Source organism: Pleurodeles waltl, chromosome 2_2 (assembly GCF_031143425.1).
Source record: "Pleurodeles waltl isolate 20211129_DDA chromosome 2_2, aPleWal1.hap1.20221129, whole genome shotgun sequence".
Lineage (NCBI taxonomy): Eukaryota > Metazoa > Chordata > Amphibia > Caudata > Salamandridae > Pleurodeles > Pleurodeles waltl.
Window position 1 is genome coordinate 218,109,257 of NC_090439.1, and position 22,762 is coordinate 218,132,018.

The 22,762-nt window shown below is 41.6% G+C and overlaps 1 protein-coding gene across 29 annotated transcripts in view; it reads left to right on the forward strand.

Moving 5' to 3' along the window:
• The window catches only part of CTNND2 (catenin delta 2), a 3,139,673-nt gene that overhangs the window by 1,442,574 nt on the left and 1,674,337 nt on the right, over nucleotides 1–22,762 (forward strand). For all 29 annotated transcript variants that reach the window (XM_069219651.1, XM_069219660.1, XM_069219653.1 and 26 more), the window contains one exon: nucleotides 20,728–20,900. In XM_069219651.1, coding sequence (XP_069075752.1) covers nucleotides 20,728–20,900 — 173 coding nt within the window. The remainder of the gene's footprint in view (nucleotides 1–20,727; nucleotides 20,901–22,762) is intronic.

The following is a 22,762-nucleotide window of genomic DNA, read 5'->3' on the forward strand; positions in this document are numbered from 1 at the left end:
GTAACAGTAACTACGTTCTTTCAACTTGCCACTTAGGAACTGGTATTTTGTGTCCTCTCTGCATTAAAGGGGCTCCGTGCATTTATATTTCGAGTTTAAAGTATTCTAGTAGATAACTTAAGGTTGAAGTAAATTACTGCAAAAATATATTTATAAAAGCCAAACGTTTTCAGCTGCAGCTATAAATATAAACTGATTTGCCACTGAGTCAGTAAAAATGTGTTTCTAAACAATAAAACCCTGTTCCCTGTTTTGACTGTCCAGCCTTACAATATATTCGATTACTTGAATAACACTATGTAGCTGCAGGATATCAATCACCCAAAGCATCAATACCTCTTTGAAATCAGTGGTTTGCCCTACTACAAACAGATGGAAGACCACTTGTCAATATAATGTTTCTTCTTGAGGACCAAAAGCTTGGCCTACATGTGGGTGCTAAACTCCTCTTTTCTTCACAGGTGTTTGGTCCAGGGCACAGACCAACGTTTTTGTTTGACAACATGTTATGGGAGGCCAGTAGATTGCATATTTGTCATATTTTAAAGAACGGAAATCATGATTTGAGTAAAAACACGCAGGCAGCATGTTTTTCAATGTTTACTCTCCAATTTCAACAGCAAAGGGACCAACGGAGATAATTTAAGCAGCATCCAGAGCATTCTGGCTATTATCTGAAGCATGTTTGAACGTCTGTGAAGTCTTGACCAAAACCTCAACTTTGAGCGCTCAGACAGTGCCCGCAACCAACTCGTCCCCACTTTGGCATAAGTCTGATTACTCCACGAGCAGCCTCCGCACTGAGATGTCAGAAACATCACGCTCCCACAGGGATACTCAGAAACACGCAAGATGTTCAGTATAACAACCGACTGTGTCAATCAGATGGATTTAGAGTCGCTTTGATGCAAATGCAAATACAAGTATTCTGAAAATTCGTCACTGACCCACTACAACGTTAAAACAAAGATTAATAAGAGACTCCAACAGGTGAGATAACACTCACCTCCACATCTATATTAAATAAACATTTTCCACATCACAATTATGGGCAAATTCGAGATTTTACAGAAAGGTGCAAAAGGAAATTTTTTGCATTTGCATCCCTTGCCGTCACAGCTTTTGCTGACAGTTTTAAAAGGTGAATCGTTAAGCAGTCTACAAGTTTTCATTATATTCTGTAACCGAGGCCCATACTCTGCCCTTGAGATTTTTGAAATTACAGCTTCCCTGTCTAAAAAAAACACACGCAATTTAGAAATAGTAGTGGATGCTTCTGACAAACCCAACAAACCATCTGGAGTTTGAACTGTCACTGTCCTGCGGGGTCTCCTCATTGGAATTAAAAGCTGAACCCTCAAACTACCATTAAAGACTGCATTATTACCCTCCAGTCACTTTAAACTTTTTCCCAAATCACAATTTGACATTCTCTGGAATAGTTAGTAAAATAAATTAAAATACAATTTCTCTGCACCACCATGGACACGCCCACCGCTATACACAGAGTATTGCCCCCAGCACACACACTACATTAACAATAACTCGCCACACTACCATGCACTACGTAATCACTAATGGTGCAATTTGCAACCTCGTAGGTGTTGTTGTAAATCTATTATTTTAGATGGTATTAGTTATATAATATAAAAGGGCATAAGCAGTGCATGGAGAAGGTGTGAGTTATAGTTAATGTGGAGTGGTTACTGAGTTCAGTATACTGTGCAATGAGGGGGGCGATTTGAAGGTGTTGCATAAATTATAAATTAAAAATATAGGTATAAACTTAGAATCTTAAATTTAGGGGTGTAGTTTAAGTTTAGTTTGTATATGACGAATAAATAACGTTTCAGTAATTTAAAGGTAGTGAGTACATTATGAATTTAGGCCAGATTTATAGGATTTGTGGTGCAGGGCAGCGCAGCAAGTCACCTGACTGCGCTGCTCTGCATCCCGTGGAAAGGGCAGGAATGTGCTGTATCTATCCAGTATGGTGCATTCCTGTCCCCCCCCTGCGTTGGTGGCCTTTTAACTGCCTAGTGCCAACGCAGGCACCCTTGCACCATGGGTGCTTGTGTTGCATGCAGGATTGCTTTTCTTTGGAAAGGGGCACCTTTCTGATCAAAAACAACCCTGAGAGGTTTTTTCCTCTTTATATGTTTGGTGCAGAATGGAGGATAGTGTTGTACAGTGTAGTGTCAAAGAGTGTGGAGTTTTAGAGAGAAGTGGAGTGGAGTTGAGTGTGGTACAGTGGAGTGACATAGCGTGAAATGACAGAGTGGAGTGGTGTAGAGTGGAATAGTGTACAGTAGAGTGGGGTACAGTGGAGTGACAATACAGTGGAGTGGCGTAGAGTGAATTGAGGTACAGTGTAGTGTTGTATAGTGGAATAACGCAGATTGGAGTTGAGTACAGTGGAGTGTTGTAGAGTGGATTGTCATAGAGTGGAATAACATACATTGGAGTGGTGTACACTGGAGTAGAGTGGAGTACAGTGGAATAGCAGAGAGTGGCGTACTCTGGCATAGTGTAGAGTGTTGTGGCATACAGTGGAGTGACATAGAATGGAGTGGGATAGAGTGGAATGATGTAGAGTATAGTGGTGTAAAGTAGAAAGGAATGGAGTGGAGTGGCACATAGTGTAGTGGCATACAGTAGAATAGCATACAAGGAAGTGGTGTATAGTGGAGTGGCGTAAACTGGAGTGGCATGCAATGGAATAGCATATAGCGGAGCAATGTACAGTAGAATAGTGTACAGTGGAGTAGTGTACAGTGGAATAACGAGTGTACTGGCATACAGTGAAGTGGCATAGAGTGGAGCGCTATATAGTGGAATAGCATAGAGTGGAATGGCATAGAGCAGAGTGTCGTACAGTGGAATAGCATTGAGTGTAGTAGCTTAGAGTGATCATAGAACGGGTGTAATTTGAGGAGATATGGGGCTCAGGGTGCCAATCTACCTATATAAGTGCCGGGGAGCCTCACAAGGGAAACACCCAACCCTCAGAGGTCAAAACAACCTCTAAACTCAAAAGAATACACAATGAGGGGCCCCTAAACAAACACCAGGAACATTAAGATGTATAATTGACATAGAAAATAGTTACACAGATCAGTCCAAATTGCACCATGTAGGTTATAGAATCAAATACGGTCACTTGATCAGTCCAAAGTTTATTCAAAATGTGTTTTCACATTGAACAGTCTGCAGTCCAAGGAAATTAGTACTTCCAGCTTTCCAGCCAACACGTGTTTCGTCTTTAGGAATAGTTTACATCCCTTACGACTTCTTCAGGGCTAGAAATCATAAATAATACAAACGAGTTAAGACCAAAATGCTCAACCGTCAAATTGGTAATAAGTATGTGTCAAAGCCCAAAGGGAGGTGAAATGTGAAAAATTAAGTCACCTTAAACTTGGTGAGAGGGAAATAGAACACCAATTGACAATTACTAAAAAAACTTCAAACAAATACCCACAACTACTACGAGAGTAAAAACCAACAGCATGCTACAGATATGTGATAGTTTACTTAAAAACTAAGTCTCAACCAACATCGTGCAACCCATAGTGCCGTAGTCAAAATACACATATTAAATAACGCAATACCTTACAATTCCATTACACACTTAAGTAGTACCCAGTAATGCCGGTTAATCCCAAACCAATATTCTCCAATGTATAAATTGACCGAGTAGAAGTTCCAATGAACTGTCAAGAAAGAACAAGTCTCTTTCAAAGAGCTGCAGTTCACACACTTATATCCACAAAAGTGGTAATATATACCCTCTATGCATAGATAGTAAAACATACAAGAGTGGTGACTAGTAATACCTCTGTTAAAATAATCATACTTCTAAAGTGCCTAAAAACATATATCGCAAGCATCAGAAAACTAATATAGTCTTGTTCGAGTACATAGTACAGGTCACAAACAAACTATTCAACTAAACACTCAAGACTCACCCCAATAATCCGCAAATATCGTCTCCGTGTAAACTTGTCGGCGTCTTAGTGTCAGATCGCCTAGCGAGTGCGCTAGCAGAACGCACAAGAACTCGGAAGTTAAATCTACTTCCGGGTTCCCTCTCACTCCTGAGGGCAGCAAAATCAAGGACGGGCAACCGATCGGCCACATCTAAAAATAACCGCTTAGTACACAAAAAACCGTCTGTTCCTGACAGCAACGTGTGATAAATAATATCATAGCATTCATCTAAAAAAATATCCAAACGGAAGAAGCTAATTAGCAGTTCCAGGAAAATTTTCGTAACAGTTAGAATAACCCAAATAAGAAAATTGCACTTGACAATCTGTCACTAATAGCTAAACGTTTAAAAGGAGAACACCAAGCTACCACAGATTATCAAAACATTTTTTCTAATCGTTCATTGTCATAAATTACATCACTAAAAATATGTTGCCAAACAGACAACTGAATCCAAGCTGTTAAGTATCTCAATATACTAATATAAAGAACCAGAATAAATATTGCCACAAATCAAGGTGAATAAATTGAGGCCCCCATATTGATTATACTTATGACGTTTGAGAATCTTGGCATACAACTCGTGAATACAGATATAACTCGAATACTTGAACAGTAATATTAAGGCGAACACTTACATGTACACCTGCACAGTTAACAATTGAGGCCCATGTTGATTAAACTTATGACGTTTGAGAATCTTGGCATACAACTCTTGAATACAGATATATCTTGAATACATGAACAGTAAAATTCAGGCAAAACATTTACATGTACACCTGCACAGTTAACATTATCAATGTGATCAATGAAAACAACCTAAATCACAGATATTCAGAAATTAGTCCCCCAGGAAAAATTCTAATTCTCTATCGGAATTCAAGCCTGATTCCACAGCTCTTAGTCTCATGATCCATAATGCTTCTTGTCTGCGTAAACGTAATTCTCTGTTACCACCCCGAGGGTCACGGGGGATATGTTCAAGTCCAAAGAATTCAAAACTTTTATGTAATGGCTGTGCATCACAGGAAATCATGTGTGCCACCAAGGGATATCTCACATCAACATTCTTGAGTACCCGCACGTGCTCCCCTATTCTAATTTTAAGTGGTCGTATAGTGCTTCCGACATAAATTCTAGAACACTTACAGCGTATTATATATACAACAAAATTAGAATTGCAATCCATAGTGGAGCAGATTACAAATGATTTGCCATCATGAGAGAATTCTTTAACCTTATGACAAGCCCAGCGGCAGACTCCACAAAAGCCACATTTGAAAAAACCTTTCCCTCTTTGGGATAACCAAGTTTTATTGGGGGAGATGGTGGTAAAGCTAGGACTTAATACATTTCTAAGGGTTCTGCCTCTACGAAATGATGTAACTACTGTTTTAGGCACCACATCCTTGAGTGATTCATCCTGCAATAATAGATTCCAGTGCTTCATTACAAATTTCCTCAGGATAAAGGACGCATCATTGTGATCTGTTATGAACCTTACCAAATTAGATGCCTCCTTAGTCTCATTCCGTTCTTTCAGTTTCAAAGTTACACTCCTATCTAAATACCTTGCTTTATGTCGAGCTTTCTTTAAAATCTTTTTGGAGTAACCACAGGCTGCAAATCTCATTTCCATATCATTCATTTGAACACAAAATTCATCATCTATGCTACAATTACGTCGTGCCCTCATAAATTCTCCAAATGGAATAGATGCCACCTGATGTCTGGGATGAGCACTTTTGGCATGCAGAATAGAATTGCAGGCGGTTGTTTTGCGGAAAAGTCTACTATGAATCTTGTCATCAATTATAAAAAGTTCAACATCAAGAAATTCAATCTTAACAGCACTAAATTGATATGTAAATCTGACATTCATATGGTTAGAATTTAAGAATTTACTAAATTCAACAAGTTTCTCTTGACCCCCAGTCCAAATCATGAAACAGTCGTCTATGTAGCGACCCCAAAATAATATATATGTTTGCCAAACAACAGCACCTGGACCCCAGATCCATGTGTGTTCAAACCACTACATGAATAAGTTCGCATAGGATGGAGAGAACTTAGAGCCCATGGCTACCCCTTGTTTCTGTCGAAACCACATGTTATTGAACAAAAAGAAATTATTTGTGGTAATCATGTTAACCATATCCAATATCATCTTGGTGTGATCCCACAAGTTTGCTGATCTTTTATTTAAGAAATATTTTAAGGCTTCTAAGCCTAGATCATGATTGATACAAGTGTACAGTGATACCACGTCTAAAGTCACCAAAAGCATGTTACTCTCCCACTCCACATCACTCAAAATACTAAGAATGTGTATGGTGTCCCTAATATAGGAAGGAAGATTATGCACCAGTGGTTGTAGGAAACAGTCCACAAACTTTGAAAGCCTCTCCGTGGGACCAAGTATACCCGAAACAATGGGTCTCCCCGGTGGGAAAGGTAACCCCTTATGTATCTTAGGTAGAGTATAGATACATGGATACCGAGGATGGTGCACCTTCAAATACAAGTATTCATCTTTGTTGAGTAACCCCTGTTGTTGCCACACCGTTAATCTATTGTTGATCATAAGTGTAAGGTATGGGATGGGATTATGTAAAATCTTCTCATAACAAGACACATCATTGAGTTGTGACATAATATAGTAGCTTAGAGTGGACTGGGGTACATTGGAGTGGCACAGAACAGAGCAACATAGAGTGGACTGGTGTGCAGTGTTATATCATACAGAAGAGTGTCATTGGGTGGAGTCATGTATATTGGAGTGCAGTATGGTTGAGTGGGTGTACAGTGGAATAGCATACAGTGAAGTGGCATACACTGAAGTGATGTAGAGTGGAGTGCCAGAATGGAATCACATAAACTGTAGTGTCTTAGAGTGGAGTTGCATGCAGTGAATAGCATAGAGTGGAGTGGCGTAGAGTGAAAGGACATACAATGGAGTGGCACAGATTGTAATAGTATACAGTGAAGTGGTGTAGAGTGACGTGGCGTAGAGAGGTGTGGGGTAGAGTGGCGTGGCATACAGTGGATTAGCATAGAGGGGAGTGGTGTATAGTGGAGTGGCATAGAGTGTAATACCGTAGTAACTTTGAGGTGTACCATGGTACATGCTGATGAGAAGGCAGTATCTCATTGGCTAATGGCAGTCTTGACAAAACTTAAAGCCATGTATTTTTCAGCACGCTTTTGTTGTGTTCTGGGTTAGGGCTGTAAATATAAGTAGTAGGTTTTATTGTTGTCCCCTAACTATTACTGCTGTATTAAAGTGTTAATAGGTAGTGAGATTTATTTATATTTTTCTATTAATTTTTAAAGCAGTTTATGGAGAACAGCACTGTTTCTTTTCAATTGTTTACGTTTTTTAAGTAGAGTAGTAATTCGGAAGTATTACTGTGGTACCCCGTAGACTTTTTTGTAAAGAATTAAATATATAATACATTGAAAATACATAGTAGTGCACTATATCTGTAAAATGTAGTATAGTATAGTGTATTAGCAATTATTTTAAATGTTTTCTTGTATTTATTTGTTATTATTTTTTAATTACAGAGGCACTTTCTACGAAGTACTGTGGTAGTCTGTATATTTTTTAAAATATATTGAAACATAAATAATAAATAATAATAAATTAATACATTATTAATTGAATAAAGTGATAAGAGGTAGGGAAAATATATAAAACTTACTACTTACATTTATCTAAGGCCATAATCCAGAACACATTCAAAGTATACTTAAAACAACATTGCTGCCTTTCGTTCAACTTTTGTAAAGGCAGCCATTAACCAATCACATAATGCATTGTCATCGCTAAGTACAGTGGTAGTTTTGCGCAACACAGCAAAATACAGCGAAATGTTGCGAAACTACTGTGACAACAGACATCATTCAATTAAAATGCCTTTTAACTTCTAAAAGGCGTATCCTACTTACCTGTAGTACCCAGTAGTATAATCCTGACAAATTCCACGGAAACCATTCAGCCGTTTTCGTAATGGAAAATGAGTTGATGAAAAAAGATAATTTGGGACCCCTCCATTTTTTTCTTTGCACCCCTTGACCAAAATACTGCTATAGGTCTGGAAACTTCATCAAATGGGTGTAAAGTTATTTGCAAGTAAAATCTGAGGAATTCCCATACCTGGGAATCCAAATTATAACTACAGAGTGGCTATCACCACCCTGTTGTTTATATTTATATAGGATTGCCACTGTGAACCATGTTAGCATGCTCCTTCCTAGCACCTTTTGAGTCTCCTTAACTAATCCCATTTTGTCTTACATGAACACCATATTCGCCATCACTGCAACCACAACCAAAGCCAGAATCTGAGTCAATTCAGGCTGGGTTTCTGCACCTTTGCACAAACTTTAGTCCAGATTTACTATGATTTTAGTTTTGGGCTGAGTCACTTTTGTAGCACAGCTCAGACACAAAATTATGTTTTGAATTTATTAAGCCACTTTGCATGACTGCAGGGTTTAGTAAATACGAAATAAAGCAATGCAGCACATAGTGCTGCCTTGCGTTACTTTGTGTGGATAGGTGTTGCAGGGGTGTGGCATAGGTGTTTCTATGTATCATCCACGCATTTTGAAGTGAATCCAGATTTACAACCTAGGTTTGCAGCAAAATTGTGCAGCTACCCGACAGGCATAACAAGGAGAAATATCTTTATTTTTCCTTCTTACTTCCTCTTTTCATGTGTGCTGCATTCTGCTGTATACATAGAAAGAGAATTATGTATGTTCTAGTGCAGGTGGGTATCCATTCCTTGCACAAAAACAACCCGGCCTTTATTGCACACACCCTTGCTTATTGTGTAAGGGTGCCTTTGTTGGCAATAGGCAACACACAGTGTGCCAGCACAAGAAGAGAGTAGAAATGCTCAATGTCTTTGTAAATATGAAGTGTTTCTGCTCTCCTTTTCATGCAACACAGCGCAGCACGTTCCCTTGCTGTGCTGTATTGCCTAAAATAATATTAACTGTGCCCTCTTATCTCTGAAGCACTTGCTGTGTCCGTGATATGTGCCTCTTGTCCACCTCCTCATACTGCACTATGAATGTGTTATTGAGAAACAGTATAATTCTACTTCCTTGAACCTGTAACAATCCTTTGATAGACATTTACGACTTTGTGTATGGAGTTGCTGTATGGTATTTTGAAAGTATGTCTCGGCCAGTTTTAGATTAATTGAATTATTTTATATACTTGATATAGTTTTTGATTTTACACATATATATGCTAAAATAGAATGATGTGTTCAATCCCTTTCACAATTTTGGATATTAACGATGTATGCAAAACACCTGAAACTTGAAGTGTATTTTTAATTGGTCTATGTGGTACTGAACCAAGACAGTGACAGAATAAACTTGATGCCCTTGTCACTTCTGCAGTAATATACATATTTTTATCCAATAGTGTTATCTCAATGTAAAAAGCAAAACATGGGTTCCCTTTAGCTCAGTTGTTGGCTATAGACCCATTAATTAAGGGTCTCATTGCGAGTGTGGTGGTCCGATGACCGCCACACTCGATATGACGGTCGGACTACCGCACTTCAAGCGATCTGACTGCCAAATTACAACCCTGCCAGGTGGACCCACCAAGGGACCACCGTCTCTGCCAGGAACTTGGTAACGAGAGGCTGACGGCAGTCTGAGTTGTACTCAGCCACGGCAGCTCTGAACTCAGCACCACCTGGGTAATTACAACTCTGCTTTCCGACAGCCTTTCCATGGTGGTCACCCCACAATGGAAAGGGTGGTGGAAATCCAGTGCTGGGGGTGCTGTGATCATTACCCTATTTGGCCTCTGCACTACTCACCTTGTTGCCTGTATTTATATCCACCATATTAATTCTGTGCTAGTACTTACTCTTCTAGGACTGTCCAATACTCATTTATATTGTATTCCCCTAATGGACAGCATTGAGATTGATTATGCTAACATTAGTTTGTACATATCAAAATTGCCTTGTTTAATATCTGCCTTAACTATCTATGGCACCAGCATGTCCACTACTATAGGTTCCTTTTATTTTTCTTTCTCTCAACACAATTCTTTCATTACTCATTAACCATTCATATTCCACTAACATCTACCATACTTTACTAATGTACTTAACCATCTTAAGATGGCCGCCACTTTCCGCCTATATACTCACTTCCGACTCAGTCCTCTTTAATTAGTCCTTTTGCCCTGTCACTGCCCATCACACATACTTAATTACACGAGCGCGGTACATCGGTTACACCGAGACGCGCTTCTTCGGCAGACTACGACCGGCTCACTATCCCACCAGGTAGGCTTCGACCCGCTTCCACGCGGATGTCGCGCTTGACTCACACGTCTCCTTTTATATGTACTGAGTACATTGCGCTTTTACCTTTTTTCAAGTACCACCTCGACTCTTCAATAGACGTTTAATACTGGCTTTCATGTCCCCCACTTGCTGTTATACGCTACCGGACTGTTTACAATCCTCATTCCCACTAGCTTACACGTACCTTTCTCTCCGGTTACACGTTAGGGGAAACCTTCCCCTTACTGGCGGCTGACGTACCCCCTCGGTCACTGCGCCCTCTGAGAATGGTTTCTTATCACCTTACTTATCCAGGGAACTTCCCTTTTCTTTTTTATTGGACCTATTTCTTTTTACCTCTGGCCTTCCCATGCGCTCATTACTTACAGGGTCACTATCCAATCCCTTAGCCCGAACGTCTATTAGCTTTTATTACTATATTTTACCCTTCACAATCTCACTTTTTTGTGCTATTTAGCCTACTTACATGCCCGGTACGACACTCCCTCTTACCAATATCGACTTACTCATCTTGGTATGCTTACATACGCTCGTATTTTGCTCACTTTTACCTCACCTACGAGTTGGATTCCCTTTGACACCAACGGACTTGTTTTATTGTTCTACATATATGGCGCATTATTATCTCACCAGCATTTCCTGCCCTATCGTTCTTAGTTGCCCATAGGTTTATTCAATTGATGCAGCGAGTCACTTCAATTTTATCTTTTGTTTTCCTCACTTTTACCTTGTTACTCACGCAGGGTCCCCAACTGAGGCTTATCAAGGCCTTTTTTTGCTTACCTTCATTTACTGGATCGGCCTTTACCTACTGCCAACCATTCAACTCCTTACATTGGTCCACCCACTACTTACCTTTCTGGCCAACTGGCCCAGGTATGACTTTTTACCTTCTCACCCAACTCTTGTATGTACCTACCTCCTTTCTCCTATTACTCCACCGTCTTGGCTTTACCTAGAAATCACTGCTTTTGGGGATAATACTTGGTGTTCATTATCACAATCAAACACACGGCTTCGAGTGTTGCTCTCTTCTTCTTCACTTTTCTCCTCTTCCTAACTGTCCTTTCCTTTACATATGGGACTTCTGTTCACAAATTTCACCACGGTTTGCCATGCCTACCTAATTTGACTTCACGAGCATGAATGTGTATACACAATCACATGGGTTAAGTATTACACGGGCACCTGTCCCTTTGGACTTAGAATAAGCCTACTTACCCATGTTTACTCCCACATATCGTATACACCATTTACTGTTTTACAGCCTTGAAAAAGTCACTTGTGTGACGAAACACGTGTTGGCTGTTCTTGGATGACTACGTAAATCTGTGGCTAATTGGGCCTACAAATAAAGACACTTGCATCACCAACTGAGGACTCTTCAGATTTACTACCCACGTCCGGAACCTGAACACCAGGGACACTTGTCCTCAATTTGAACTGTGACTATACCATTCTGTGTGCCTGGGTCATTCTGCTGATATTATCATTATCCTTAATAACTTTACGAGTACTGACTCTTCTACTGGCCGATCTGTGTGTCTGTCTCCACCTTGCTTTCTAAAAACCTTGGTGCATCTCTCTCTTTCAATAAAAGGTTAAATGAATAGATTAGCATATATTTCCTCCTACCGGTGAAAGTACCCTAGACAGTATATTATAGCTTGCAAAGAAAAGCAGCCTCTGCTTTTTTTCTTCTCTTCCGCAATCATGACCACCAAACATCTTTACTAGATCTTCTAGCACCTTTTGTGAGGTCATGAAGCTGCCTGCATCCCTGTGGCGGTATTGGCTTATGTCTTCTGCAGGTGAAAATACAGTAGCCTCTAAATAGCCCTTCACTGTGGCCATTTCTGCAAAAATGGGATCCAACTTCAGAGCATGCTCTTCCTCTCAATGCAAGCAGCTGTAATCATGGTAGTATCTAACGTATGGATTGCTACTCCCATTGGTGAGCTCTGTTGCCATGATCTCTTTTGTGAACACAGATATTCCTTCAATTGGCCCGTTTATGGCCATGAGGCAGTTCTAAGATTATGTCAATTAAATATTTTTCCACTTTTTAGGGTGCAGGCCATATGTCACTAAAATGTGAATTAACATGGTTGTCAAATCAGGAGAGGCTGCTTTCTTAAGCTACAATGTTGACCCGTGGGATCTACATATGAACTAATTACTGATATTTCTTGTATATGTTTTCACCTAAACCTGTGTGTAATATTAGAACCAATGTGATAATCCAGTATCAGTACCCCTGTTCTTGGATGAGGAAATATCTCTGTAATGAACATAGACACCCGTAATTCATCACCAATACTATTACGACATATAGCATGTTTCTTCAAAACAACAATTAAAGATCTGGTCTTCTACAAATACTAATACATCACCCAAGCAACCTACTTAAGTGCCTGTTTCGCTCAGGGATGACATAACGGTATCTGATAGCTTATTCCCATCACCATAATGTGCTGCTTTTGATCCCGGAAATCTCCCTTGCTCTGCATTTTATCAAACCAAGAGGGATTTATGCCTTTATGGAGTAGAGGCCTTCAAGTGACAGACCTGCTCCTAGTGGAATGAACACTTTCATTCTATGACTCAGAATGTTAACTTTTCATAGGCATCGTCTTATAGACCTTTTAACCTCCAGATATCCCTTGACTCTCCTAAAATTACATGACTGCATGCAAATCACTCCCATATGTATGAAATGCCGACATGCTGACCATGTGGCCTAGGCCTAAGATCAGGCAAACTATTTTCAGTCACTTTTTTAATTATTTTGCCTCAGAATCTACACTTGTATGTGCAGAAACCTCAATTCTCTCCTACACACCACTTTTCCAATGCACTTACAAAATTATTTCCTACAATACGTTTCTAATTGGCTGATTATGTAAATATGGGTTGTATTGAGGCAATATGGGATTTTAGAATAAATGAATTGTGAACAAGTTAGGCGTGTGCAACCCTAGACTATTGCCAGGGTAAGGAGGAAATTGAGGCCCATATTTATACTTTCTTAGCGCCACATTTGTGTCATTTTTTTACGCCAAAAATGGCGCAAACCTGCTAAATACAATTGGGGCATATTTATACTCTGTTTGCGCCGAATGTGCGTCAAAATTTTTGACGCTCATTCGGCGCAAACACTGCCCCATATTTATACTTTGACGTCCGACCCCGCGGGCGTCAAAGTTCCACCATGTGTGTCATTTTTTAGAAGGGGGAACCAGCCTTGCGTTAATTATATGCAAGGTAGGCGTTCCCTTCCAAAAAATGACTTTAAGGCCTGTGCCCCATATTTATACTGTGACGTCATTTTGACGCACAGGAGGGGGCAGGCCTTAAAAAACGCCGCCCAGCCTGATGGGTGCCGTTTTTTAACGCCTGGGTCAGGGCAGGCGTTAAGGGACCTGTGGGCTCAGAAGGAGCCCAGAGGTGCCCTCCCATGCCCCCAGGGACACCCCCTGCCACCCTTGCCCACCCCAGGAGGACACCCAAGGATGGAGGGACCCATCCCAGGGAAGTTAAGGTAAGTTCAGGTAAGTATTTTTTTTGTATTTTTTTGGTAGCATAGGGGGGCCTGATTTGTGCCCCCGTACATGCCACTATGCCCAATGACCATGCCCAGGGGACATAAGTCCCCTGGGCATGGCCATTGGGCAAGGGGCATGACTCCTGTCTTTGCTAAGACAGGAGTCATTTCAATGGGGGTTGGGCGTAAAAAAAAATGGCGCAAATCAGGTTGAGGCCAAAATTTTGCCTCAGACCTGACTTGCCCCATTTTTTGACGCCCAAGCTCCATTTTCCCCTACGCCGGCGCTGCCTGGTGTGAGTCATTTTTTTTTACGCACACCAGTCCGCAGCGCCGGCTAACGTCATTCAATAAATAAGGCGCCCGCATGGCGCTTTGGAATGGCGTTAGCCGGCGTTAAAATTTTTGACGCACAACTGCGTTGGCGCAGTTGTGCGTCATAAAGTATAAATACGGGCCAATTGTATTTTCTAGGTTTGCGCCGTTTTTGCATCAAAAAACGGTGCAAATGTGGCGCAAAAAAAGTATAAATATGGGCCATGCCATTGGGAAATACATCATTTTATTTTCAGATATGCAGCAAGCTAAAACACTTGCATATTTGTGGGAAAATGTTGCAAACAAAAGTAATTTAACAGGCATTTTTCACTATAAGTGAAAAACATAGTTTTACTGAAAACAAGGGTCTTGATCACTAACTTTTTTGTGCACTAAATCCATCATTACTGTGTAAAACGACATTCGCAGGTATACATTTCCAAACGAAGATTCCCAGAATCAGTTCTGCAGATACTTAATACTGCAAACAATGCAGTACTTCAGCTTGTCCACCCATAGTAGGAGGCTTATGGGCAGTGACAGGAACCGAGGGTGTTACATGAGGATATACATACAAAATGCACTGAACATTCACAAACCTCTTTGAGGATACAGTTTAAGTGCAGGTTTGGGATGGATTCTTTCCATCTTAAATGTGCACTTAAGCCCAAGTCCATATTCCATAGTGGCTTAGAAAGGGATTGTTCCACCAGAAAAAATATGGCTCATCTCCAACCTCTTTTAGTATGTTCACATGCAATGTTCTCTGAAGGCAAAGAAAAGGGGCATTACACAGTGTATTAAACAGTAAAATATTTATACTTTTTTAGCGCCGCATTTGCTCCGCATTTTGACGCAAAAACGGCGCAAACTTGCAAAATACAATTGGGCCATATTTATACTTTTTGACGCAAAACTGCGGTAACGCAGTTTTGCGTAAAAAAAATTAGCGCCGGCTAACGCCATTCTGAAGCACCATGCGGGCGCCGTATTTAATCAATGACGTTAGCCGGCGTTAGCCGCCGGCACTGCCTGGAGTGTGTGGAAAAAAACGACGTACACCAGGCAGCGCCGGCGTAGGGGGATATGGGGCTTGGGCGTCAAGAAATGGGGCAAGTCAGGTTGAGGCAATTTTTTCGCCTCAACCCGATTTGCGCCATTTTTTTCTCACTCCCAACCCCCATAGAAATGACTCCTGTCTTAGCAAAGACAGGAGTCATGCCCCCTTGCCCAATGGCCATGCCCAGGGGACTTATGTCCCTTGGGCATGGTCATTGGGTATAGTGGCATGTAGGGGGGCACAAATCAGACCCCCCTATGCCACAAAAAAAAACAAAAAAAAAACACTTACCTGAACTTACCTTAATGTCCCTGGGATGGGTCCCTCCAGCCTTGGGTGTCCTCCTGGGGTGGGCAAGGGTGACAGGGGGTGTCCCTGGGGGCATGGGAAGGCACCTCTGGGCTCCTTCAGAGCCCACAGGTCCCTTAACGCCTGCCTTTTGCAGGTGCTAAAAAACGGCGCAAAAGCGGCCGTACATCATTTTTTTTGACCCGCCCACTCCCGGGCGTGAATTTTGCCCGGGAGTATAAATCCGACGCACATGCCTCGGAGTCGATTTTTTAGACGTGAACGCCTACCTTGCATCTCATTAACGCAAAGTAGGTGTCCACGCTAAAAAATGACGCAAACTCCATGGACTTTGGCGCTAGACGCGTCTAACGCCAAAGTATAAATATGGAGTTAGTTTTGCGTCGAAATTGCGTTAAAAAAAACGACGCAATTCCGGCGCAAACGGAGTATAAATATGCCCCAATTGTATTTTGCAAGTTTGCGCCGTTTTTGCGTCAAAAAGCCACGCAAATGCGGTGCTAAAAAAGTATAAATATGGGCCTAAATCTCACAGCATCACATACCTAAATAGGATATAAACTGGCACGATGGCCGGAAATCTGAATGGCTTTTGCTCAGCTCAGTCATTTAAATCAGGAGGATGGTAAGGACTAAGCTGGCAACATGGGCCCTGAGGTTGTGTAGGAAATAAAGCCTCTTTATTTAAGCTGCATCCTCCCACCACTGCATTGGTGATCAGCTTCACCTAGCCCAAAAAGCTGGGATTTGTCAGTCTTTTCTCATAATTGGATCAGCGAAAATTCTAAATTCTTGAATATAGGTACTGGCTAAAAAGCAATGACTGGCATGGGCTCAGTATGAAACTTCGTCCACACGTCTGAATACACTTATTACAGACATGTTGCATTCTTAAAGCACATATTCCCCCGAAAAGTTATATCTCAATATTGCCAGATAGCAGATGTTTATTGTTGCCTAACTCAGTGGTAAACATTTCCCTATCCTCACGAGGATAAAAAGCTAAGGGGATCAGCAGATATTTAAAAATACGGTAGTTAGGTCAAGCGCACATCCCTGAATTAGATTAGTCAGTATACTTGTCCATTGGTACTGTTTAAAAAAAAAACGATGGCATCCCTCCTGTTAAATGCTAATAATGGACTAATAATTGCAAGTTGCATCTCCTGAGAAGTATTGCAGCTGTTCAGTAAAAAATGTAAACCATTTTTGGAAGTATGGGTACTGTCCAAGGAAAGCATATCAGTCTAGAAGAGAAGTGTTGAACCTGTCCATGTAAAGTATTTCAGCTTTATTGCGACATGTAGGCCTTCTCCCATGAAAGTTTATCAGGCTAGCTGAGAAGAATTGCAATGTAGGACATACCTCTTCCGAAGATTTATTTATTTACCCACAAATATGACAGCCCTCTTGTGTAGTGTTGATGTCACCTAATAAGTGTATGGCGCCCTGCTGAGGAATGATTGTACTGTTCATGTGAAGGATAGCAGCACTAATACAAGTGGTTTATTGAAGATACAGTGTCACTTTTGAAACTGTTTTTACTAATATGTTGATGACATGATGAGCTCCTGAACATATTTTGCCAATGCAGCCTATGAGACGCCTGCTACTCTGTGCTCACTATCCACAGTAGTGAGTCTTCTAGGTAAATTATTTTCTTTCCAGCATATAACTCAATAAGAATGGTTCCCTGAAGAGGTTAATAAGCAGTCCTTTCAAAGAGACAAACCTACTCCTAGAATCACATACTCAGGGCTCATTATGAAGCTGGCGGTCTTCAGACCACCAGCCCTGTGGTGGCGGCAGGACTGCCGCTGCTGTGGCGGTCTGACTGCCACATAAAGACCCTGGTGGTCAGACTGCCATGGTTCTGCCAGCACCGCAGGGATCTTGATTCTGACGGCCTAGTGGTGGCAGAGATCAAAATCCCCCAGGGCAGCGCTGCATGCAGCGCTGACATGCGGATTACGACCTCCTTCTCACCGGCCTTTTTATTGCAGTTTCCCCGCCATGAAAAGGCTGGCGGAGAATAGGTGCATGGGGTCACAGGAGGGCCCCAGCTCTGCAGACAGTGAACATTTCGAAGCTCCTGATGCACCCTGCGGCGGCAGCATTGCCACTGGCTTGATTACGAGCTGGAGACAACGCTGCTGCCAGTTTCCTGCCGGCCTGGCAGGAAACTCTTAATGGGTCCGGTGGGGGGTAGCCACTGTGGTGGCAACCTCCCCATTGGAAGTTCGGCAGATGGTGCAAACCGTCCACCCAACTCCTAGTCAGGCCCACAGTGTCAAAAGATGAGAGATGTAAAACGTCTCAGTGATAAGAATCAGTGTGTGGTCAGTGCTCCAGTGATCACACCATCACTGATAAAAACAAGTGCAAAGTGTGGATATACAAGAAAAACATCGGAATATTAACAGTTATTGACCAATACAATAGTTTGAATAGTTAGTTCAGCGATGTTTATGGTGTCAACAAAGTTTCCGGGCGTGCCCAAATAGGTTGCCCAAATGGAGTGAAAACATGGTCAAAACACTCGAACAGTGCTTTAATGTCCAAATCTGAAGAGCTGCAAATTCCGGAAATGATCGGCTCAAATAGAAGCCTAGGGAAAAAGCAATGTAATAATGACTGAATGAGGTAAGATCAATTCACAGCGACTGCGATTGTCGGTGGGGGCCTTCATGTAAATAAATAAGCTTAGTGCCTTGACTATTGTTCCACACCTTTTGGCAAACGCCCTATCGCCAGTTCGGTACCTCTTCACAATTGTGTGCTTGTTTCCTAAACTCCTCGTCCTGATGAGGAGCCAGAAACTTATTTAAAAGTGTTAAACGGCATTGACAAAACATTAGGATCACTCACCATTTCTTTCTTAACACACTGATTCTCTAGAATTATTTGAAAATGAGACCTTTATGAGCCATTGCTGTTGTGTTAAATGAAAGCCCAGGGCACCTGTGAGGTCCACTTTTAGTTGCTCCTGTTGCACATTATTATTAATCCTTTCCACGAAATACTTAAAATGCACCATTTGTCACACATTTCCCAATGAGCATTTGAGAGAGTTTTCCAAAGCACCTTTTATTTGCAGGGCTTAGAAACAGCAGTCGTGCGTTATGTGCACTATATAAAACACAATTTTGCGGAATTTTTTTTCATTAATATTATTACTATTATTAGTACAAAGTTATACTGACTTTTCTGATCTATTTTAACCAGTACTCTTCCAACAAAATGCACCGCGTCCCCCTTCCTTTTCCCAAAAAATTGAGAGGAGAGCTCCCAACCCCTCCTTATAAACATATAGGTAAATTATTTTCAGCTTTCACCAATGGCTCCCTCTCAAGGTGCTTTAAAATACATGATTTCGACAAATATCTCAGTAATTCATAAAAGGATAACATAAAATCGTAATTATGTGTAATGCTTTCTACTTTTGACCACTGCACCAGGCAAGATGTGGTTTAAAATGTATCATTCTACCATTGTTTTGCCAAATATCTCAGTAAGTAAACAGTAATAAATTAAAAGTACAATGAAATGTATTATGCCCATCAAAATCCAACAAAAGTACTCATCAGTTTTGTCAGTGCAACAGCTCCACCCTTCCCACTCATGCTTTTATGTTGTTGTGATCACCAAGGTTATGCCCAAAAACATATAGGGCCTCATTTCGAGTTTGCCGGACACTTCCGATGGGGAGGTTGCTGCCATTACTGGCTACCTTCTCCTTGTCCCTTTTACAACTTTCCCGCTGGGCTGACGGGCGGAAACCAAGATTTCCGCTCATCAGCCCAGCAGGAAAGTGGCAGCAGCATTGTCTCCTACTCTTAATCGAACCGGCGGCAATGGTGCCGCCCGCAGGGGGCACCTGCACCCTTGTAATGTGCACTTTCTGCACAGGAGAGAGTGGACATAACAAGGGTGCTGGGCAGGGGGGATCCCTGCACCTGTTCCCTGCCAGCCTTTTCTTGGCAGTGAAACCGCCATGAAATGGCTGGCAGGGAACCAGGTTGTAATCAGCAGGGCGGCGCTGACTTCAATGCTACCCTGGCTGATTACGATCTGCACCACCGTCAGCCCGTCGGGAACATTGTTCCCGGCTGAGACGGCAGTCATTTAGCTGCTAAACTCTTACTTTGGAGGACATGACCGCCACACGAGTGACTCGTAATAAGGCCCATATTCCAGGTAAGAGCCTGAAATTGCATATATCCAATGAAATGTAGATTTTTCTAAATCTTAAATAGGTTTCTAAATTTGGCCCAAAATCGCCAAATAATCAATTTGCGGTTTCTCTGCCTAGCAAAATCTATTTTGAAAATTGTTGTTCACCTCGTTGTTTTATTTAGTGAAGTCATAGTCCAAGCAATCCTAGGCCCAGATTTACAAGGCTCTAGTCCCTTTTAGTGTCACACTAGTGTCATTTTCTTTTATGCTAGTGTGGTATTAAGGAGGCCATTCTCCTCCGCCATATTTAGAATGTGGCACAATGCTAGCATTGCACCATTTTGTAACCCCTTACGCAACATTATACCTGCTCCAGGTATAATGTATGCAAGGGGGGCATCCCAGGCAGGGAGGCCACACCAAATGACTCTGTGAAATCTACAAAAATGTACTGCAACATTTTTTCCATCATTTATAACGCCTGCTTGGGCAGACATTAAAGTGGCGGGCCTGTAGTAGCCTATTGGCCTCCTTGTGGTTTGCTGCACCAGCGCCATAATTTATGGCGCTAATCCATCAAAGTGGCACAATAGCATCATAAGTTATGACTGTTGTGAAAACGAGCGCAATGGTGTGCCATATTGTAAATACAGCACAACCAGGGTGTAGTTAGGTGGGGCAGGGACGGCGCAAGATAAGTGGCGCATCGGGACCAATGCACCACTTTCTTGTAGATCTTGCCCTTTTTATCTCCACGTAAGAGGGGCTCCAGAGAGCATCAAAGAATCAGACAGAATGGTATAGATGCTTAAAGCTTTATAAACAGCATGATGCATTGTGATTCACTTTTGAATCTTCTGTTTGGATACTCTGCCTCTGAGCGTGTCAGAGCTAAAATGTAAAAGCATAATACTGACTCCCTTGCATTTCTCTGCTTTGGTTATGCTCACACTGACTGTTTCCTCTTACTTCTTATGCAGGGCCCAGCCTTCTATCCCAGAGTGCTCTTCAGCTCAATTCGAAATCTGAAGGGTCTTTCCAGTACTCATCCAGTTACCATAGCAACCAAACACTTGCTTTGGGTGAAACATCAACATTGCAGTTCCCAGCACGGAGCACTCAAGCCAGATCTGCTGCTCAGAGCTTCAATCAGGTATGTGTGAATGGAAACATATCTTTCTGCTTGACATAGTGCACGTCCTTTTCTCAATTCTCAGTCTCCTAACATGTGTAGAACGTCTGCAGAGTTGTCCGTCTATTGTGTCATTGTGTTAATTTCGAAACACTGTACATGATGTAACGTTTCTAGATGTTGTCCTTTAATCCATATGTCTGAAAGGAAGAAATGCATATATATAGAAAAGGTATACTTTAAGAGTCTTCATAGCTTGTGAAGGATGGGTTAATTCAAACAGATAAGAGAAATAGAAAATTAGAAGAAAAGACACGGCGATAGGAGAAGCAGATATGTAGATTTACTGAGAGAAAGGCGCCTTACGGTGAGAGAGGTTGAGGAGATTACATTGCCAAGCTACATTTCTTTCTCTGCAAATTTCACGGGATCAACAACGCATTGTATTTAGTGATATATGTATTTATCATATATTAATTTATCCAGGTTTTCCAGTTACGTTACATTTGATGTCATAGGGCTGTGCCAGGGCACGCTTGGGCATTAGTGTGCTCATGAATACAATGGCAGAACACAAATATTGCTGGGAAGGGGATTTCAGGATCCCAAAGAAATTGTATGTGGCGAATAATTCTTGTTCTATACAATTATCTCCACCTTGAATTTTTGTTGCACATTCCAAAGCCACTGAGTTACACTGCTGCACATAAGAGATGGATCATGGAAAGTCAGACATGCTGAGGTTCGAAGAGAAGGCAAACAGGAGGAAAATAATGAGGACACTTTACAGAAGTCATAAAGAAAGGGAGTACACTATTCCAATATATATATATATATAAATATATGTGCAGGGTGGACAGAGTCATTAATTTCAGGAGAGCCCTCAACCATCCCATGGCGAGCCACCCCCGAAATCGGTGGTGGTACTCTACCGAAATTTGAGAGTACCACCACCAATTTCGGGGGTGGCCCGCCAGACATTGCAGCACCGGTCTGACGAGGAGATTGCCCAGTGATGAAACTTGGCATCCTAGTGGATGGTTGAGGGCTCTCCTGAAATTACTGACTCTGTCCACCCTGCACATATATTTATATATATATATATATATTGGAACAGTGTACTCCCTTTCTTTATACGTTCAGGTCTTGGGAGACCATACACTGGACCAGAATTCTCCCAGTCCCTCTTTATTGTTTCATACTTTACAGAAGTCCACATTACTGAAGATTAGAATTGTTATAGTGCTGTTGGCAATGACGAGTATGATTTGGGGATGGATCTTTTAGATTGTTGGCAGTAGTGGAGAAAGTGACAAGACCCCAGGTTTCGTGGCTCAGTTGAAAGGTAGAGTTTTTAGAGGGAATATTGTGAGAGACAATCGGCCACGTTGAGTGTATAATCAAATGATTTCAGCTTTGCCCATGTTTGTCATTAATGAGTGAAGCCAGGTGCAGCATTGTCTTGCATTGAGGCAGTCCATTTCTTTCGTCGGGTGGACAGGTGAATGGAGGCAAGGCAAAAGTGGTATGAGATGTATAAGTGAGAAGGTAAAAGGAAATGCTACTAGGTCTGGTGAATTGAGAGAGGAGGAGGAGACGACAACTGCTCGTGGGGTCAGTATGGATTTGCTGAAGAACCTTAATAAACAGTAAAGTCAGTCTGCTCAGTAGGGATCCTCCCAAAATTCAAAGCTGGAGGACAAGTCAAGCAGGATGTTTAAGAGGCATAGATATTCTGGTGTGCTAAGGGTAAGGAAGTTAGAGATGTGAATGAGAACATTCTCAGCGAAGTGTAGTCTATCGTTGCCTAGTAAAAAAACAATGTATATATAGAAAAAGGGAATGACTTTATTGGCGACGGATCACCTAAGAACTTTTAAACA